Source organism: Lineus longissimus, chromosome 14 (assembly GCF_910592395.1).
Source record: "Lineus longissimus chromosome 14, tnLinLong1.2, whole genome shotgun sequence".
In the NCBI taxonomy this organism is placed as follows: Eukaryota; Metazoa; Nemertea; class Pilidiophora; order Heteronemertea; family Lineidae; genus Lineus; species Lineus longissimus.
The window spans coordinates 7774489-7790436 of record NC_088321.1 but is presented as its reverse complement, the minus strand read 5'-3'; the positions used below and the strand labels follow the sequence as shown (position 1 = coordinate 7790436).

Here is a 15948-nt window from a genome sequence, read left to right as displayed (position 1 = left end):
TGTAGGCCAGATATACGTACCCTCCAAAACGGGGCTGTAGGTGAGGAGTGATGGGGGGGGGGGGGGGGGGGGTAGTGGTAGGGAAAGTGGTCTTGTACCACATATGCTCCTTCCCGTTACTGGATACCACCTTGGCCACCCCTCCCCCGAAAGCTAGTTACGTTGACCACAAGCACGTGCAGTTAATAAGAGCTCAACAGCCCCAAATAGCCTGACATCTCCCCCCCCCCCCCCCACCACTCAGTGACAACACAAGAAGAATGGTGTTGACAGTGGGTGATTTGGGGTGCGATTAAGCACTTCGTCCGGGGCGACGGGTACGTTTACCGACCCAACTGTAACAACGATGTACAATTTCTATTGAAGAAGATACCACAGATTTTTTGCAAACCTCCTTACTGTGACATAATATTGGTCCACGTGGTACACTGGTATAGTGGTAGCGCTAGCGTACATTTTTAATGTTTGTACAGTAGTATGTGCACGTGTGTGTTGTGTGTACTGTTGACCGCCCACCATATAAGGCATCCCAAAGCATTCCCTTTGCCAGGAAGGATTCTATTGATCAAAGATACCGAAGAGTTGACATTGCCTAAAAGTTGTCGTGACGTTAGATCGCATAGCCTAGGCCTATTTGCTCTGCATGGTAGGCTCAGGGGATGCGGCATTTTGTGAGGGAGACACCCCTCTATATATATACTCTAGGCTATTATGTCATGTCATGACTCTTGATTTTCTTGGTTTCTTCAAACTTAAGCAGTTTAAAATGAAATATATAGGCTATAACATATCAAGAGGGAATAACGTTCTCCCCCTGAACATCTTCGATCATGCAATTAAGTCGCAAAAATCGGTGCCAACAGCTGCGGTATAGCCTTGAGTCAACTTTCAAGTTCCATTTTGTGACAATATTAGGTAATGCCTACTAAACCTAGCTGTAATTATTATTTCTGTGTTCTTCCCAGGCCCTGGTGAACCCAGACACCCAGTATCGTTAACCATTATCGTTAGAGTGACGTGGGTAATAAATAATGTAAAAAGATATCTTAATTGGTTTAGTCTTTGGGTTTGAGTTCAGAGTTGCGACGTTTATACGGTGACAATTATATAAGCCCTTTACCGCTACACATTTCTTCATTTCAGAATATGTCTTCCAAATCTCGAGTAAAATTCACAGATCACCAGCGAAAGAAATTAATTCAGTACTACAAAGATGGTTTGAAAACTACCAACAAAAATAATCATAGCAAAATTGAAGAGGTTGCGAAAGAATTGGGTTTGATGTACAAGAATGTGAAGGTATGTTTCATATTAAATCAGAATAGTTTTTGAAGATTTAGGATTTAGTCAAATCAAAATAATGTGACAGCTGTCTCTGAAAATATCACTTCTGTGGGATTGCTGAGACCTGTTTGTCCTATAAACATTTGAAATTCTTTTTCATCTGGATATCTAATCTCCACTCTCAATGATACTTTTGGCACTGTTTAGATATGATAACCATATATTGTTGATGATTGCCTTCACTACAAAAACAATTTCTTGTACCAGAAATCTGCAATTGTACACTTTTCAGGGGTACAATTGCAGACTGCAGAATAACACGCGCAATGATTTGTTTCATTTTATCAATTCAGTACTTCATTGAAAACTATGATAGGCCCTCCACCTCAAAGACACCTGTTTGCCTCTGCACGATAAAGATGAGATGTTAGCTAGGTCTTGAACCTATCAGTTTATTCCTATTTTTAAAGCTTATGGTTTGTCTTTTTAAGCTTTATTGCTGCCATGTTCTAAAATCTTACAAATTATTGTTGTCCTTAACTTTCAGATGTATTGTATACCCAGGCTGCAGCTGGAACCAGCACTTTGGGTGAAACTGAAGTGCCTTGAAAAGTGGGTTCGAGAGGCCCTTGATACTGCATATTGTAAGTCATTTTTATTTTGGTTTACTTCATAAATTCTCAGTTGATGCACCATTGCCCATAGTATGTCACATTTCTATTTATTTTATAAAGGAAAATCTTCCATTTTGTATTTTATGTGAATTCCGGTAATTTATTTCATAGAAAAGCTAAGTAGGTATTAAACTGGTAAAGATTGCTTGTCACTAACTTTGATATTTTTATTATATTTTTGGATTACTGTTATGCTTTTGGTTGTAACGATGTCATCAGTGACAAATTGAATCAAAGATGAATTAACTTGCATAACTTGTTGAATCATATTCATTGTCAATTTAAATTCATATATTTTTTATAACTTGACAGGCGCTTCCACTGGTAGGGCTCGTTTCCCTTACAGTGATCACCACAAAGGGATGGTCACTGTTCATGGCCTACCCGATGGACTGCAAATACCACGCTCCACGGGGAGCATGGGGAAGGCAAAGATGGCAGAACTCCTGGCAGTGATTACGAATTTAAAGTTTGTGTTAAACATGTAAGTTCAATTTTCCAAAGTCATGTCAGTTTTGAGGAACTTTCACAAGGCGTGGTTGTGTGCGAGACCATTGCTGGATCCTTGCGCTTTAATTACCAAAAACTAAGCAACTGATGTACCTTTGTGCTTTTACATGCACTCTTGATATCTAGTACCTTACCTGAACAACCACATGATGCTGCTGAAGAAATGTCATCCAACACCTCTGTAACGACCAGCGGTCGTTTTTATATTTGGCACCTTGAGTGCTCTTTTGTTTTAAGGGTTGTTTATGGCGTCACTGGTTTTGGTGGTCGCCAACCATTAGCTTCTTGGAGAAATTGACACAGAATAGTTTATGTATAGACAAAGCTTGTAATTTTGGACAGCTAACTGCTACTTAGGGTCCATATAAAGGAGTCAAGAGTTAAGTTAAATCATTCCATAAGTGTGGTTTAGAAAACCTATTGATTCATGTAGTATCATAAATGATTACTTTGAAAGTAAGGCGTGGTCCAGGACTCAGTTTTGCATGGTCACGTGATGTACAGGGTTGAAGTCTTGATCGTTTTCATCCTCTGTTTATACCTAAACCTTGTAAGACAGGCCTATTTTGTATCATTATACCATATTCTCAGTACTGAATGTGTTGGCTAACTTGTAAGTGTGTTGGGGGCCTATAATTTGAAGAAATACCTGTCATACTGTAACTGGACCAGCTTAGTGTAGATGGCAGAACCATCTGGTCAAAACGAAAACGTCTGAACACAGTGGATGTGACTTGAATGTGACAATTTATTTTATAACCTTTTCTCTATTGTACTAGTAGTACACGTTGTAACGTTTGTATTTTCAGTTTACATGACTTAAGAGACAGAGAGACAATAAACAAGAGCTGAGATCAACTTGATGAGCTGTCGTTGTCGTTGGTCTTTCGTTATGACCTCTAGGTGAGGGTCCCTATTAACTACATTTGCTAGTAGTAGAAGCATTATCACACTGACCTAATCTTCAATGGTGACAGATGCTTCGGTAAATGTGATAAATATCATAACACAAATGTCATTAAAAGGGCAATGTCCACCTTACTGCGGTGCCCTTTGTTAAATTTGAGGCCAGTAAACATGTATTTACTACAAAAACTGAGAAAATGGGCACCAATATTTGCCTAAAAAACCTAATGAATTTAAGCTGGTATCATGAGACATTGACATCTTTGCTTATTAGCCTCTTCTTCATTAAGGGTTGAATTACTTGGTTCGTGCATTTATGTAAAACAATGACACTGTGTTACATTTGCAGTATGCCACAGGTACCGGTGATGGATGATGAAGACACCCTCAGCCTAGATGAAGAAGGATCTCTACCATTGACAAACACCAGTGAAGTTCAACCCAGTGGCAGTGCTACAGGTAAGCATTTATATCAAGGTGTTATTTGAAAACGTTAGGTTTTGTAGTGCAATGGTCACCACTCCGCCTTCCCAGTAACGTCAGAGCATTGCTTACAATTATTGTTAGAGATATTCCTCATTCGTTGCGGTGTTATTAATTCTTTCTTAACTATTTTTATCCAGCCATGCTCAATTACCTTGCGGGAGGTGGGGTTGGAGTTGCTCCAGTTTTACCCTTGCCTATACCACGACAGCAGTGTTTTCAAAGAAATCTTCTATTCAAGTAAGTATATTATCTGTACCTTTACAACATATTATCACCAAGAGCAATTTTGAATGAAATGGCCAGGGCCATTGTGCTCACCTCATGTGGAGGAAAGATGGATAAAGAGTATGGTATTGTGTCATGTAGTGTTAGGTTTGATGTAGGTCCAAGCAATTACAATTTCCCCAAAATGGCCAATTTACAGTACATTTGACCTCTGTGACCTTGAAAAGTAGGTCAAATCAAAGAAGACCCGGGTGACACATTGAATGGTTGTTAGAATGAGATGTACCTATGATATAAAATTGGTGCCAATCGGGCAAGTAATACAAGGAATAATGGCATTTTGAAGAATTTAGGATTTGGCCCCCTCCCTGGAGGCCAAACGGCAAATCAGATCGCCCCAAACTTCGGTACCTGAGACCACCTGACCAAGGGGTACATGTGTACTTAATTTGTGATCAATAGTCATTGCAGTGAAGAAACGTGCCATAGTTACGGCCTGACGGCCAATTTACGCCATTTGACCTCTGTGACCATGACAAGAAGGTCAAATTAAACACCTGTGTGATATATACTGTATGGTGGTTAGATGTACCCATGATATCAAATTGGTGGCAATCGGGCAAGAAGTTAAGAAATAATCACATTTTTAAGGTTTTTGGATTTTGCCCCCTGGTGGTCAAGTGATGAATCATATTGGACCAAACTTCGGTCCCTGAGATTACCTGACTAAGGGGTAAATGTGTACCAAATTTGGGATCAATAATCATTGCAGTTTAGAAACGTGCCATCGTTACATCCTAACGGCCAATTTACACCATTTGACCTCTGTGACCTTGAAAAGGAGGTCAAATCAAAAACCCGGAGGATATATGATGCACCTTTGCTAGAAGTACCTACCATATTTTTTTCAAAATTTCCCGACTACTATTAAGGGAGATATTGCATATTTTCACTTTTAACGTTTGGCCCCCTGGTGGCCAAACCATGAAACGAATCGGACCGAAACTTGGTCTCCAAGGTGTCATTACATAAGGGTACATGTGTACCAAGTTTCAACCCAATAGCTCTAACAGTTACGAAACGTGCCCTGCTAACGGACGACGGACGACGACGGACGACGGACGCCACGGTATGGGATAAGCTCACCTCTGCTAAGAGGTTTTTTTTTTTTTTTTTTTTGTGACGTGGCAATGCGGTGAGATGCGACCAGCTTAATTGGCTTGTGTTAAGAGGTGAGCTAAAAAAGATCAATTGGTCTGATACTGTAACATCTTTTCATTTTTTGTCTGACTGGCTGTGACAATATGACCTACCCACTGTGTCATTTCCTCATTCATTCATACAAGTACATGTGCACTTTTGTGATTACGCATAATCTGGAAGTAGAAGAATTACCTATGGCCTGTTCTGTTTTTCTTGCTCTGTTTTTTAATAAACTTCATCAAGAAAAAGACACAATTCATCTTCATAATCTGTTCAATGCAATCAGAGTCTTGGTGAAACATTGAAATTGTGCTTTTGGCAATTCACAAAATGCAGCATACTTCGAAGATACTTTTGTTTACATACTGATATACCGATCCAATCTTAATCCAGTATGCACGAAGTGTTTGTGAAATGGTTTAAATCACATATTTGGCCTAAAAAATTATCCCTTTTTTGCAATAATAAGCATCAAAACTCATTTTACCGGTACAATATATGACAAAGAATTATGAATTCCTTCAATGAAATAGTGATATACAGGCAGCTTCAATATTGTAGCAAAAACATATTGTTGTGGTTGCTGCAAGAAGGGTCTTAGGGGATTTGGCAAATACAGCAGAACCCATCATTAAAGGCCATATATCTAGGTTTTTTGCCATTTTCTGCTGTAAGACGATTTCAAAAGTGTACCTAACACTTTATACAATACAGAAAACCAAATGCAATTAGCTCCATCCATTTTGAAGATATAGCCAATTATGTGTTTGACAACTTGATTACCTAATCAGGCTAGCAACTGGCTTGTTAGAGCCAGGTGGCGGGTTCAGCAAAAGTTGTGATGTAGATCAGGTTATCTGTACATGTTGTTGGAGATTGACCTCTTAGTTTAATCTTAGGCCTAATGCTGTGTCGCCATCTGTGATTGTAGTTTGTAACCAAAACCCCTTTTTGTCTTTCCCGCCACTAAACTTGTTGGAGCTCTCCTATTGTTTTTACATTTTAAAGGTGCTAATAAAAGAGTTAGATTTGTAAAATAGAAAAAAAAAATAGAAACACGAGGGTTTCTTTCCGTTATTTAGCCGGCAAGTTTCGCCAATTTCGGGCTGGTTCCGTGGTCCCCGAAATTGTGGTGCCGTAAACCCGGGAGAGTAAGAACTTGAGAAGGTTTTGAACACTTGTTTGGCGAAAATGCCGGAGAACGAGGCCGGAGTTCCTGAAGGACGTGATGCGGTCCGAAAATCACGCTCAGCGGCGAAAGGCTGGGTGACACGTGCATCCAATGCACTGAAGCGTGCATGTAAGGATGCACGTCAACCGTTTGGGAAGGATGCCGTAAGTAAAGTGGCAATAGAAAGCTGTATCAATGACTTCGATCGATATTTGGTGTCATTTGAGAAGGCCCAATCGGAAGTTGAAATGACAATCGAAGATGAGCTTGCACAAGAGCAAGACATTGATCAGGCCTTTGCTTTCATATCTGAGGCAAAGCAGTCTAGGCACGAGGCACAGATTATGTTGGAAGAGATTGTGACCCGTATGTCAAAGGGTCCAAAATCGAAAGACAGTAATGACGATTTCGATGACGGGGCAAGTTGTGCCTCGAACAGCTCCATGGCGTCGATGGGAAGGGTACGCCTTCCCAAGTTGGAACTGCCAACCTTTTCAGGGGTGATAACGGAATGGCAGTCATTCTGGGACCAATTCACCGCACTTGTCGATGAAAACGAGAGTATACCGGAGATAAGCAAGTTCTCGTACCTCTCTTCGCTGCTCGAAGGTGAGGCTAAGTGTGTGATAAAGGGTCTCCCAGTGACGGAGGAGAACTATCACATCGCAAGCAAGTTGCTAACGGATCGGTATGGAAGACGTGAAAGGATTATTTTCACACATGTTCAGGCTTTGTTAAATGCGTCTATGCCTGGACACGGACAGGGTGGAAAGATGGTTGGAAATCGAGTTTCAGCACTTTGGCGGTTGCAGGACGAACTATTGCTACACATTCGCAGCCTCCAAGCCCTCGGTATAGAGGGATCGGAATATGGTTTCCTACTGACCCCCCTGATTCTGTCACGCTTGCCTAATGACATACGTATGGAGTGGGCACGGGAGAGTGACGGAAGGGAAGCGGATTTGGAGTTCCTACTAGACTTCATGAAGAGGGAGATAAATCGACGAGAGAGATCGGAAACCTTTAAGGTTTTGACCAAGACTGACAATGTTGGTACCCAGGGACATGGGATTGATGCAACAGCTGACATGGCTGAGGACAAGCAACGTGTGGCGACTGCATCCGCCTTGCAGTCACCTAGTGTAGCCTCACATTCTGGTGGTAATTCATGTGGTGTATGTGGGAAAACCCACCAGACTGAGAAATGCTGGGGATTGTTAAACCTCCCAGTTTCAGAGAGACATTCGAAGGTGCAGTCATGTAAGTTGTGTTTCAGGTGCTTGGGTAAGTCACACTTTGCCAAGGGTTGTATTGCACAATGTTCAAAGTGTAAGGGTCGACACCATGCCATTTTGTGCAATGGTGGTGGTGGTAGTGGTAAAGTGAACAAGGCTAGGCAAAGTGGTTCACCCTCTGTTAGCAAAACCCAGAGTGGTGATAGTAAGGGGACAGGTAAATCTAGTAGTAGTGATACTGGGGTCAAGACACCTGAGAAGTCTAAGGGTCAGGATACTGGTACGATGAAAGCTAATATGCATTCTATTTCAGCAGGTAGCAGTGTTAATTCAGGTAGTAGGGTGAACACTGTGCTACAGACAGCCAAGGTAAAGATAGTGGGCAGGCAGGGCTGCACTGAGGCAACATTGATGTTTGACAGTGGGTCAGACAGGTCATACATCACCTCATCAATGGTAAAGAGAGTGAAACCGGAGTGGGTTGGCACAGAACCCATTTCTTATGCAGCCTTTGGGTGCAACACTCCTAGTGTGGAACGCCAGTGTAATATATACAATGTGCATTTGAGTGGCAGCCACACAGGTTCAGGTGAGAACATTTCTCTAAATGTCGCCGAGGTACCAGTCATTTGTAACCCATTGGTGAGGCCCTTGGTCCCGTGCGAACTGCTGAACATTCTCGGCTCTGACATCCAGTTGGCTGACTCAGTCTCAGAGAACAGAGAGATTACAGTGGATATCCTCGTCGGTTTAGATCTTTATTGGAAACTCATGAAGCCACAGAGGTTCAGACAGGTTGGTGGGCTGGTTGCTCAGGAGTCGTGTTTTGGATGGGTCTTATCAGGTTCGTGGTCAGATTCAGGTGGTGGAGTTCAGTCTGTTCAATCAGGTGCTTGTTCAGTCTCCCCTCAGTTGATGTGCTTGGGGAATGTCGGTGACTCTGATCTGCGTAGATTCTGGGACTTGGAGTCCGTTGGGATCTCTCTCACTGAACAGGAAACTTTGAACCCCAAAATTGATCCTGTTTTGAAGCATTTTTCAGAGAACGTCCAGAAGAATGGGAGCCGATACCAGGTGGCGCTGCCTTGGAAATCGGAAACAGCCAAGGGCAGACTGCTGAACAACGAGGCAATGGCTTGGAAAAGGTTGAAGCAGCTGAACCGGCGATTTGATGGAGACCCTGAGCTGAAGCAAAGGTATGACCAAGTATTCCGTGAGTATGAATCTAGTGGTTTCATAGTGGAGGTGCTGGCTCATGAGATGGAAAATCCCAACCCCACATTCTATCTGCCTCATCGGCCAGTCGTCCGTGAAGACAGCCTGACTACCAAGGTTAGGCCGGTGTTTGATGCCTCGGCATCAGGTTATAATGGGGTGTCCTTGAACGACTGTTTGGAGACTGGACCCTCATTGCTTGCTAGTCTGGTAGATATCCTGATTCGCTTCCGGCGATGGCCTGTAGCGATCACAGCAGATGTGACGAAAGCTTTCCTACAGATAGGAGTCCGACCCGAAGATCAAGATGTACATCGTTTCCTATGGGATGATGGTGGTAGGGTACGAGTCATGAAGTTTGTCAGGGTCCCCTTTGGGAACAAAGCAAGCCCATTCCTCCTGAATGCGACGATAAGACATCACTTGGATAGTTATCCCCCCTCTGAAGTTGTACAGGAGTTGAAGGATAATTTTTATATGGATGATTTCCTTTCAGGTTGCGATGAGGCTACCAGAGGGTGTGAGGTATTCGATGAGGCACAAGAGGTGATGGGTGAAGCAGAGTTGACCTTTGCTAAGTGCACGTCCAACAACAAGGTGTTGGTGGACAAGTTTCGGAGCGACTTTGGTTCAAAGCATGTGGACAGTGAGTCTGTAAAGGTACTGGGTATGAGTTGGCTTTCCCGTGAGGATTGCTTTGTGTTTGAGGGCATTCCCCTTCCTCCCTCCGCAGAACTCAGTTGTACAAAGCGTGTTGTGTTGAGTTTCACTGCTCGACTCTTCGACCCCCTGGGGCTTCTTAGCCCTTTCATCATGATGGCAAAGATTCTTTTCCAAGAAATCTGGCGCCTTGGGTTGGGTTGGGATGAAGAGTTGCCCCCTGAGTTGAAGCTGCGTTTCATCTCATGGTTGGATGGCATTAGTGTCATCAAACAGTGGAAAATTCCCAGATGTTACACATCAGGTGGGCCTTGGAAGGGCATTGTGGGTCTGGAGCTGCATGCATTTGGAGATTCTTCGACCCTTGGATATGGAGCTTGTGTGTACCTTAGGATTCCCAAGTCTGATGGTACTTATGAAGTATCGCTGGTGTTTGCCAGGGCCAGGGTTGCCCCTGTCAAGCCTGTGTCCTTGCCCCGATTGGAACTCATAGCCAGCCTGTTGTGTGCTCGAATTCTTGTGTTCACTCGCTCAGCCCTGAAGTTGCCAGAAGATACGACGTATCACTGTTATTCAGATTCTCAGGTTGCTCTAGCTTGGATCAAGGGAGACCCCTGTCGATGGAAAAGTTTTGTAGCGAACAGGGTTGGTGAGATTCAACAGCTCACCTCGCCCTCTCACTGGTCACATTGTCCAGGTCCTGAAAACCCATCAGACCTGGTTACGCGAGGGTTATCAGCCAAGAAATTGATCACTTCTGAGTCGTGGTTGCATGGTCCTGTGTGGTTGGCGTCGTCTTCAGACTCGGTTGACTTGATTGAGGAAGATTCGGAATTGGAGAATTGTGATGAATCGGTCTCAAGTCTTCTAGTGCCTGTTGGTGGTGAAGTTGTGAAACAGGAACCGGCAATCTCTCAGTTGTTTGACTTGAACAACTTGAAGTCCTATCCAAGGACAATTCGGCTTGTGGCTTTAGTGATGAGGTTCTGTCACAACCTACGGTCTGCTGCTTGTGATAGAAGGCTAGGACAGCTGTCTCAGGATGAGAGGTCGAAGGCCCAGGTTCAGTTGTTCAGGTTGATGCAGGATGCTTCTTATCACCGTGAGATAGAAGCTCTGAGAAAGGGTAAACCCCTCCCAAGGGATTCTGCTCACAAGGAGTTGGACCCCTTCTTGGATAAGACTGGATTGTTGAGAATGAAGGGACGTCTCCAGTTTTCTGAGCTCAGTTATGATAGTAAACACCCAATCATTCTGCCCAAGGGACGAGTGTCCTACTTGCTGGTCAGATTTCAGCATTTCCTCATGAAACATGCTGGAGTCACCACTCTACTGACTGCCTTGAGGTCCAACTACTGGATAGTAGGCCTGAGACAGTTGGCCAAACATGTCTGTAAGGAATGTGTTCCATGCAGAATAGTTGAGGCGAGGGCATGTAATCAAGTCATGGCCCCCCTCCCCGGATTTCGAGTAAAGGATGCTCCTTGCTTCGCGGTCACTGGCCTTGACCATGGTGGCCCATTGTTTTGTATAGATTTTCCCAAGAAGAAATTCTATATCCTGTTGTTCACTTGCGCGGTGGTCCGGGCTGTCCACCTTGAGCTCACAGACTCATTGAACCTACCTGATTGTATCCTGGCGATTCGGAGGTTTGCTGCTCGGAGGGGTCTCCCCTCTGAGTTCCATTCTGATAATGCAGCCACGTTCACTGGGGCAGATACTTTGTTGCCGCAGTATTTTGGTCCCCATAGTCCAAAGTGGAATTTCCTCGCCCCAAGGTCCCCATGGTGGGGAGGGTTCTGGGAGCGGCTTGTGGGTTCAGTGAAGCGGCCTCTGAGGAAATCGCTGGGTAAGAAATCACTGACTCGATCAGAGCTTGAGACTACGTTGCATGAGGTAGAGGCAAATGTCAACTCGCGACCTTTGACCTTCGTTGGTGACAGTTTGGATTCCCCAAACCCCTTGACACCTTCACACTTCCTCATTGGTAGGCCCGCTGGATTTCAAGTTGAGATTGCGAAGGATTCTCTCAATAATCCTGAGGTTGTGCTCGCGAAGGATTTGGGTGCTCGAGAAGCAGTCCGTCAAGCTAGGCTGGATGATTTCTGGAAGGTGTGGAGCGATGACTATTTGAGAAACCTTCCCCCTGTGTCTAAGAAATTTCAGGCTTCTTGCAATGTGAAGGTTGGATCAGTAGTGTTGATCAGAGAGGATCATGTCCCTCGGATGTCTTGGCCCCTAGCTGTGGTCACTGAGACCTTTCCTGGTAGGGATGGCATTGTGAGAAGTGTTCGCCTGAAGACTGCCACTGGGTTTCTCACTAGATCTGTTCAGAGATTACATGACCTTGAAATCAGTGCACCCCTGCCTAACCAAGATTCTGATGCTTCTGAAACCAATAATGTTGATTTGAATGAATCCTTCAGTCAGGACCTTGTCGCTGACTTGAGAGGAAATCTTGATACTGATGTTGACACTGAGGCAGTCTCTGTCGTTGAGACAAGCACAGAGACCCCCTCTAGGCCTAGTTGTGAATCTGATGATAGCGTTGCTGTAGCGAAGACTACTAGAACTGGCCGGGTCGTTAGACCACGGGATAGATTGGATCTGTGAAGATATGGTATAGTGTAACTATCTGTCTTGAGGTGCGTTGAGTTTCTAAAGGTGACTTTCTGTAAATTCCGTACTCTTGCTGTTGAACTTGAATTTGTCTGCATTGGTTATCTGTCTGATACACTTTCTTCTACCAGTAATTGTAGGATTTTAGTAGGATGTGCTGAATTTGCCACAATATTGGGTATAGGTACAATCAGAGACAGTTTCTATTGGTGAATGTGAAGAATATTTGTGTATTCCATGATAACTGCATGATTATTAGTATGTTTCGCCTGTATGTGTTACATGTACAACACAGAATCAGTGATATTGAGGTGTAATTTTGTATTGTGTACAGTGTTTTACTCAGAAGCGCCATTTGAGCAAGATTTCTTCTGATTGTGATTTGAAATGTTTGATACTGTAAGGTAAACCGTGTACCAGTTGTGCACCCAATTTGGATGTTCCTAGATTTGTATTTGCTGAGGAAATTAGAATGTGACATACATGTAGAGACGTGTTTGATAAGGGACACTGTGTGTAACATTTGTAAGTACCCGGATATTTGTGAGTGTATCTGCTTCTAGGTAATTTGTCTGACTGGGAGAAGTTGTATGCTCATTGGGAGTAGAAGAGTGTGTTAGCTGCTAAGGTCTCTTTACCCCTACATTGTGTTCAAGGGCAGCTGGTAAGATTTGTGCTAAATTAAGGTTGCCATGTTTGAGTATTGTCAATATTTGCTAAGTGGACAGACATGACCTGTTGGAGTTTACAGTAATTTGTATGCAGAGATGAATGTTTAGGTAAACTAGGGTTAATTTCTGAATTGGATGTGTGTCTAAGTTGACTACTAATTAGCAACAGTAAGCCTGTGACTATTGGGTTGTAGTATGTTTCATACTTGTGTAATTTGAGTTGTAGGATTTGTTGACTGTTGGTTGTAATCATACCACTTTTACATGTATGTATGGTAAAGTTAAAATCTTTAGTGTTTATGATTTCTTGTTTTAAGCACCGCTGGTATTTTGGATTTCTCTCAGATAGCTATGTATAATAGAGAAGCAACTTTGTTCCTTACTGTGAAGCTGGTTAAAACTAGACCCCTTTGAACCTTTTCTTTCAGTCTAATAATAGTAGCTCTGGGTGTAGACTTTAATGTAGGCATGATTTATTGATTAGTCTTGAGCTGTTGGTTTTTGGTGCCTTAGTGCGTTTGTCTAATTCTGACGTTGGTTATTTGTTGCTCTTGAGTAATGCTTACATTGAACTCTCACTTGGAAAGTATGATTTTCATGTATAGTATAATATTTTCCCTCTAGGTTAAATTGGAGTGATATTGGATCCCTCCAAGGTGGGGAGAATGTTGGAGATTGACCTCTTAGTTTAATCTTAGGCCTAATGCTGTGTCGCCATCTGTGATTGTAGTTTGTAACCAAAACCCCTTTTTGTCTTTCCCGCCACTAAACTTGTTGGAGCTCTCCTATTGTTTTTACATTTTAAAGGTGCTAATAAAAGAGTTAGATTTGTAAAATAGAAAAAAAAAATAGAAACACGAGGGTTTCTTTCCGTTATTTAGCCGGCAAGTTTCGCCAATTTCGGGCTGGTTCCGTGGTCCCCGAAACATGTCATGCAATCATAAAAGCAGGAGGGCCTTAATTAATTATGCACACCTGGAAGTAATGTGTTTCATTCACTATGGTGTATTGTGTGACTCCGAATTGTGTCAAGGCTAGCACAAAGAACAATCGAATGACGGATGGGACCCATTTTCATGAATTTCCAAAGCCAGTTGAACGAGAGAGGAGGAAGCTGTGGATTCGGAAGTGCAAACGTTTGGAGTGTTGGAAGCCTGGGCCTTCGGCCAAACTTTGCAGTGATCACTTTATCGATACGGATTATCACATGAAGCCGGATATCTGCATCCAACTGAATATCAAATGCCACTTGTTAAAACAGCTGTTCCAACCATGTCAATTGCATTTAATGCCCGAGGCTGCTGAGGTGGTTGTTATACATAATGTGTAGGCCCTATTGGGGCCTGTGATACCGCATAGTGTCTTCTTGTGTTCCAGCCATAGCAAGGTGACAGCGACACAGGTCAGTGTCAGTGACAGCCACTGTCAATGACAGATTATTGTCATCTGACATCTAGGCCCATCTAACGTTGCACGGCATTATATCGTCACGTCAAGATGATTGTGCATAATACCGTCACTTTTCAATAGTAGTTCAGCGTCATGACATAACTGGCGATACAACACAGACGAGGCGAAACAATATTGTGCAACATTAGTCTGTTCAAAAATCATACATGTTTTATGTTATGCATCTGCAACCGTCTATCAATGTCTTCTTTGCTATATCGGCAGGTCTGCCATGCAAATTGATTAACCACAAATTCTAATCACTTTCGTCCGAATGATCACTCTCATTATGATCTAGTGATATTAATGGCTCGAACATGTACGGCTCAACGTTTAAATATCCTTCTGTATCGACCAAAACATCCTCAAATTCACTGCTCTCACTCTCTGAACTGTATGCGGAAGCCATCTTGCTTTGTTCTGACTGGCCTGATCTACGTCATCAAAAAATCCCTAGCGGCCACATGTGGAACTAATCTAAAGTTGTGTGTGGTGGGAAATTCAAATAGTTTAAAATTGAAAATTGAAATAACTAAATAATGACTTTATTATTAGAATTTGTTTAATGTCTGGGATCTTGTTTTTTTAACCCTCAACATATTTCATGAGTATCAAGCATGTTTTCAAACCTTGATATATGGCCTTTAAATGTCAATGAATGTAATTTTTGTTCTGGTATCTCTCAACAACTTTTTCCAAATATATTTCAGGTATAGTCGAGAAGATCTACAAGCACCGAAAAAGTAAGGGTGTTCTCGAATATCGAGTGAAGTGGGTTGGCTATGAGGGTCCACAAGATGATACATGGGAACCACTCCGCCACCTCACGAGTGAACACTCACAAGCCATGCTGAGAGATCATCGGACTTCTTCAAGTGCCAAATAAGCCAGTATACATGCAGACATGATGAGTTGTTTAATTATGCGACAATGTTACTACACAAAATCGCTTTTCAAAATCATTTGTGACATGTACATGTAATGTTGTTTTCTGTAGATAAAGCAAGATTTATTTTTCAATGATTACTTCGTGATATTTTTGTCATGGTCTCTGTCAACATTGATTACAGTTTTATGTATGCATTGCTGTACATGAGGCAACTGTCAGTGGAGAAAAGAGCTTTTAGTGCACAACTTCGAAATAGTTGGCTCAACAGTTCATGGGAGAACGTCACAACATGAAATAATTTCCTTGTCAGGAAAAGGATACCTGTGTGTACATTTAAGGTCTGTTTAGACTCCTGGTGCAAGGAAAGAACCAAAATCAAACAGTGCTGAATACTGCCTGCCACTGTCTACAGTCCATGTTTGTGATTGGTCTAGCGCTCTCCATATTCAAAGCAACTCGGACTTCACTACATTTTAACAGCTTTTTTGCTCATTGCTGTCAAAATATTTCACATGAGCAGGTGCCAATGTGAAAGTGTCAGTTGAGGGTGTTTCCACTAAAATCCACTTGTGTAGACGCATCACTTGTGCACATCTAGGCTTTTCTCCTACAGACACACCCTCTTCTGTAAAATTTTCCACAAGCTGAGACTAGACAAAATTTACAGTGTAATTTCCCAAATAATTGGTACAATGTATCGGAAATAGAAGACTTCTTCCAAAGCCAGACAGACCGTGGACTAGTCTCAACA

At 42.7% G+C, this 15948-nt stretch overlaps 2 protein-coding genes across 3 annotated transcripts; both read left to right on the top strand.

The window, feature by feature from the left end:
* Positions 1-956: 956 nt before the first annotated feature.
* Positions 957-15607, top strand: LOC135499039 (uncharacterized). 2 transcript variants are annotated; one of them, XM_064789672.1, is made up of 7 exons: positions 957-1299; positions 1832-1928; positions 2271-2442; positions 3278-3371; positions 3734-3833; positions 3998-4097; positions 15019-15607. In XM_064789672.1, the coding sequence occupies exons 1-4, from the start codon at positions 1147-1149 to the stop codon at positions 3318-3320; spliced, it is 465 nt and encodes a 154-aa protein (XP_064645742.1). In that variant the 5' UTR covers positions 957-1146; the 3' UTR covers positions 3321-3371; positions 3734-3833; positions 3998-4097; positions 15019-15607. The 2 variants fall into 2 exon arrangements, with proteins under 2 accessions (XP_064645742.1, XP_064645740.1); XM_064789670.1 differs by having other exon boundaries at positions 3724-3833.
* Positions 6480-12182, top strand: LOC135499229 (uncharacterized). Its single transcript, XM_064789890.1, has one exon. It carries the CDS (start codon positions 6480-6482, stop codon positions 12180-12182), a length of 5703 nt encoding a protein of 1900 aa, XP_064645960.1.
* Positions 15608-15948: the final 341 nt, after the last annotated feature.

Excerpts from the sequence above, each read along its gene's own strand:
- LOC135499039 (XM_064789672.1), top strand. The coding sequence starts at position 1,147 with ATGTCTTCCAAATCTCGAGTAAAATTCACAGATCACCAGCGAAAGAAA. Across the intron at positions 1,929-2,270 it reads GGCCCTTGATACTGCATATT|GCGCTTCCACTGGTAGGGCT; the intron begins GTAAGTCATTTT and ends ATAACTTGACAG. Across the intron at positions 2,443-3,277 it reads TTAAAGTTTGTGTTAAACAT|TTTACATGACTTAAGAGACA; the intron begins GTAAGTTCAATT and ends TTGTATTTTCAG.
- LOC135499229 (XM_064789890.1), top strand. The coding sequence starts at position 6,480 with ATGCCGGAGAACGAGGCCGGAGTTCCTGAAGGACGTGATGCGGTCCGA.